Source organism: Boleophthalmus pectinirostris, unplaced genomic scaffold (genome assembly GCF_026225935.1).
Source record: "Boleophthalmus pectinirostris isolate CB_2022bp ecotype Guang Dong unplaced genomic scaffold, ASM2622593v1 HiC_scaffold_22, whole genome shotgun sequence".
Classification (NCBI taxonomy): Eukaryota; Metazoa; Chordata; class Actinopteri; order Gobiiformes; family Gobiidae; genus Boleophthalmus; species Boleophthalmus pectinirostris.
In genome coordinates this window covers 22,332,361-22,337,373 of record NW_026571190.1, presented here as the reverse complement: position 1 = coordinate 22,337,373, position 5,013 = coordinate 22,332,361, and the positions used below count along the sequence as shown (strand labels likewise).

At 37.2% G+C, this 5,013-nt stretch overlaps 1 protein-coding gene across 1 annotated transcript; it reads left to right on the top strand.

Moving 5' to 3' along the window:
* The first annotated feature begins 1,947 nt into the window (after positions 1-1,947).
* LOC129410447 (galactosylceramide sulfotransferase-like) lies at positions 1,948-5,013 on the top strand. Its single transcript, XM_055158706.1, has 3 exons — positions 1,948-1,977; positions 2,640-2,773; positions 3,882-5,013. The coding sequence occupies exons 2-3, from the start codon at positions 2,664-2,666 to the stop codon at positions 5,011-5,013; spliced, it is 1,242 nt and encodes a 413-aa protein (XP_055014681.1). The 5' UTR covers positions 1,948-1,977; positions 2,640-2,663.

Here is a 5,013-nt window from a genome sequence, read left to right as displayed (position 1 = left end):
AAACACAAATCAGAACATGAACAACTCAAATCAGCCATTTCTGATCACTGAGGACAACAGACACCGTCGCTGGATCTAGAAGGCTATCAAAATACAGAAATATGCCCACGAGACCATAAATTAGGATGAGGGGGCTTTTTTATTCTCACACACCTAGGATACTGTCCTGAGGAATTTGGACTGCAGATCCTGGAGGACAGCACCAATTTAGCTTTCAGTCTTATCACTTATATCCTACTAAGTAAAACATAAAAAGCTCACCACATCTTGAGAACACATGTCTCATGGAAATTTATTTTATTCCAAACAAAAAAAATGAAGTTTGGGACAGCAACTAAACAATGGAATATTGAAACTAATGGTGAGACTAATTAGGAGAGAGTGTCAGAACTGGAGACAGGGAAGGAGATGAGGATTGCGTCAGATATTCGTGTGTCTGTGTGCATGTGTTTGTGTGTGTGTGTGTGTGTGTGTGTGTGTGTGTGTGTGTGTGTGTGTGTGTGTGTGTGTGTGTGTGTGTGTGTGTGTGTGTGTGTGTGTGTTGTGTGTGTGTGTGTGTGTGTGTGTGTGTGAGACAATCTTGAGCAAAGCCGGAGAAGTCTTTCATGCTCAAAATGGGTAAACATTGGTTCATATTCTTTCATCACTGCTGTGCATTCTATGCCTTTCTATCTTTCTGCGCACCAATATTGCATTATATTCATAGTGTTGAGGTTACTCTCCCACTGACACAAAACCAACTTCTGCTTATCAGACAGTTGTGCTTTGGGGCAGCCTCACAGAGCAAATGAACAAATGCACTGGCCAGAATCTAGATAAATTCTCATGAAATTATTTCTATAAATATTTTTGAATATTTTGTGAATCAATAAAACACCTGCAGCATTTTATGTTTTTTAGGGGACATTACACTGACTACACTCATTTTCTGGAGACTGAACTAACATCTGAACTTTGAACTGACTCTTGTAGATTCATTAATAACTAGTACATTGAGAGTAAATAAATAATTCACTGGGACCTGATTTTTGTCCCCATAACCGTGACATCTAAAACTGCAATGTGAGTTAAGTAGGTGCTTGGTAACAAAAGAATTTCAATATGGTCATTCTTTGCTTGCAAAAACAATATTCATTGCAGAAACATTATGGTTGTTTGCTCTGTGCCTTTATAGTCCCCAAACCCAATATGTTCCCTGGCAAAGCAAATGAGGTCATTTAGTCCAACACACCCTGTAGTCTGCTAACGATTAAACAACAATTATCCAAGGTGAAGCTGAATTCCTCTTCAAGTTCCATGCTGGTTGGACTGTTCGATGTGGTTTGTGGAGAGTTGTTAGAAAGGCTGTGTTATTCTGATGGTGAATGAATACTGGTAGAAATGATAACCAGGTGTCATCCACGCAAGAAAGTGCGTCAGGTAATATAAAAAGATGTGATATGGAAATAGGGCGCATGGCATTTGGAGCCCATGCAGCCCAGCAACACAGACAGGTGAGTACACTAAATGTCTTTTATATACTATCTTACTGTCCTTTATCTATATAATACAAACAGACACTTCATTTTTAAAATAGAATGACAATGGTATACACTGATTCTAAAGACAGTTGTATTGTCTGGACTTATGTAATTACCGTAGTTTGTTTCAGTCGCTTTGGCACATTTTCTGAAACATAAACTATCATAAATCTTGCAGATCTTTCACAAAAAGAACCTGTATCAGTTTCTGTAGACTTGGGAGTGAGGTATTTTCAATATTTAACTTTTTTAGCAATTAGCGTCAAATATCAGAACTGAGTCTCTAGATCAAAATTTGTATTCAGACTTGGTTTTCACTGCAGATGTCTTTTATGTTGTGCTTTCTAATGCTTTTTTAGTCTGAAATTAAATGTCCTTGTATTGTGATTCCTGTGTGTTATGTTGTGTCTCCTGTGTCATTGGTCTATGGACTTCGAGCAGCGTGTGCAGTTACAAGGTGAACAGACTAGTACATGCAAATAGTGTTTCAATTGCAATCTGACTTTAAATAGTAGTAGTAGTAGTCGTTGTGTGTAGGTACCTCAAAAATACTATATAATTATTTTGCTTTGAAAGAATTTTTTTCCCTGGAAGTGTATACCTTAGTTGTCTGTGTAATCCTTAAATCATCCAGGTAAGTACCACAGCAAATGAAAATTAAATTCTGTCAACTAGACAAACTGATTTTGTCCAGTTGACAAAACAGAATTTTCTTTTGCTTTATATACCTTAGTGGCAAGGTGAAACACTGTATTGTTAACTTTGAATGTCAAACTGCCACCAAGCCTTCATTGCTTCTTATCACAGAAAATGTGTCAGTTGTATTCAGCATTTTACTCAAATACGATCTTCATCTTGAATCTTTTAAAGCATGAGGTCATTTAGAAGTTGTATTACACTCAAAATGTATTTAGAGATAGTGGCATGTAACTTCAAGATAGTGCTACATAATTTCATCATAGTTTCACATTCAAACATGATACGGCCCATTTTGTATATACACCTTGTTTGAAAGGTTGACGTGTGCACATATAACTGCATTTCAGTAGCCTTCACACTTTCAGTTAGCTAGACCTGGGCTGAATTTGTTTTTTCTCACAGTGCTCTCCCTCTCATCAGATAAACTTGGAGTCTGTTTGCATCATGCTCAGGCTGAAAGTCAATCTGAAGAGTGTGGGTGTGTTTTGTGTCCTCACTGCTACTACTGTGTTCTACTGTTTCTCCTCTGTCCACCTCCAGCACAGCCTCAAGGAGTAAGAAACACACAAACCGCACACTATCATAACAATATGACTTAAGTAAACAATTACATAAAATAGGTACACAGACCATCACTGCCAGTCCTGTAAATGAGTAACAGGAACATGATAAGAAGAAGCTACCTCCCAATGTTGTGCAGGATTATTGGGCCAGTTATTCATTTTAATCATTAGTAGCTAGTTGTATGTGGCATAGTTGGAGTAATGGTTATAGTATTAGTAGTATAGTAAAGTATATTATTAATACTTTAGTAAAGTACATTATTAGTACATTAGTAAAGAAGAAGAGCATTTAGGAGCACTATTGGAAGTATTAAGAATGGTAATGTAATAATACTCATATGGCAGTAATCTTGGTATAAATGGGAGTAGCAGCAGCCATAGAAATGTTTCACTAATCATATAATCTATTTTGGTTTAGTCCAAACTCAGACTTTGTTAGCCCTAAAAAGAGCTCAAATCTGAGTTTTTAGTTTCACAAAAAGAGTTCAACTAAACCCTGAGCCAGTAACCATGGGAAGTCACTTTGTAAACCTAACCTGGTCTAGAGCAGGTTGTATTCCTCTACTTGTATTTATGATTTATACTTTACTATTATTTTACACAAATGACTATCTCTGAGATCTCTAACTCTGTTCCAAATCTTTTTAATGAACTGAAAACTCTGAGTTATCTGTCCCAGGGAGAGATTAACCATGAGTTAGTTCTTAAACCCATGGTTTATTGAACCTTCTTTGTGAAACGGGACCATGAAGTTCTCCTTCCATTTATGTCACTGAACACATTTTAAGACATGACCATACAATAAGGAGTGGTTTTATTATTTTTTTTATGTTACTAGATGATTAATTTATTAATAAACACAAAACTAACTGTTGCATTAAAAACCCTATAAAGTTATATTGTTTTCATGATGTGACAGAATTTTATTATTATTAATTATTATTATTAAGAGTTACACAAGACTGAAATAAAGTTTATTATCCCAATGGGGGGATTCCTTCTCCTTTTTTTTTTTTTTTCTTTTTTATTGACATATTAATTTATGGTCAGTTTAAAATGTTATCTGGCATGGAACTAACTTTAAATTTTCTGTCTCCAGTTTCCCTGTGCCTTCTTCATGTGATCCTAGGCAGATCCTCCCATCTCCACCCATTTCCCAGAATTCCAGTCGCTGTGTCCCTAAAGTGGATATTATGTTCATGAAGACTCATAAAACTGCCAGTAGCACTATCATCAACATCCTCTTTCGTTTTGGCCAAAAGCATGGACTTAAATTTGCCTTTCCAAATAGCAGGAATGATTTCTATTATCCATCTTCTTTCCAACGCACATATGTGGAGGGATACCAGTCCGGCATTTGCTTTAACATAATGTGCAACCATATGAGATTTAATAGCTCTGAAGTTACTCAAGTTGTACCTCTGGACTCTGTTTACTTCACTGTCCTAAGAGACCCAGCTGAGTTATTCGAGTCATCTTTCCATTACTTTAGTCATATTATTCCATTAACTTGGTGGATTGGAGGCAAGGATAAAATGACAGAATTCCTTCGTGCTCCAAACCTCTACTACAAACCAAACGGATTGTACTCTTTCTATCTTAAAAATCTGCTTTTCTTCGATTTTGGATATGATAATAATCTAGATGAAGACAGTCCAATAGTGGAACAGAGCCTCAAGGAGATTGCTGAGCGCTTTGACCTGGTGATGTTAACGGAGCACTTTGAGGAATCTCTCATACTGCTCAAGGATGCCCTCTGCTGGAGCATGGATGAAATACTGTTTTTCAAGCTTAATTCTCGCAAGGAATCTCCTGTATCAAGACTGACTCCTGAACTAAGGCAAAAAGCCCTTAAGTGGAACAGCATTGATTGGAAACTATATCAATATTTCAATAGCACTTTCTGGCACAAAGTGGAACTGTATGGGAGAGAACAAATGGCTAAAGATGTGGCTGAGCTTAAAAGGAGAAATGCCAAAATGATGGAAATATGCATCGAGGGGGGTCACTCAGTTGATGCCTCGAGCATTCACAATGAAGATCTGCAGCCATGGCAACCAGTGGGAGAAAAATCTATAGTGGGATACAATCTGAAAAGTAACATTGATGAACAATATGAGGAGCTATGCAGGAAGATGCTGACCCCAGAACTGCAGTACATGTCTGATTTAGGGAGCAACTTGTGGCTCACCAAACTATGGGGGTCTGTGAGAAAAGTGATACGATGGTGA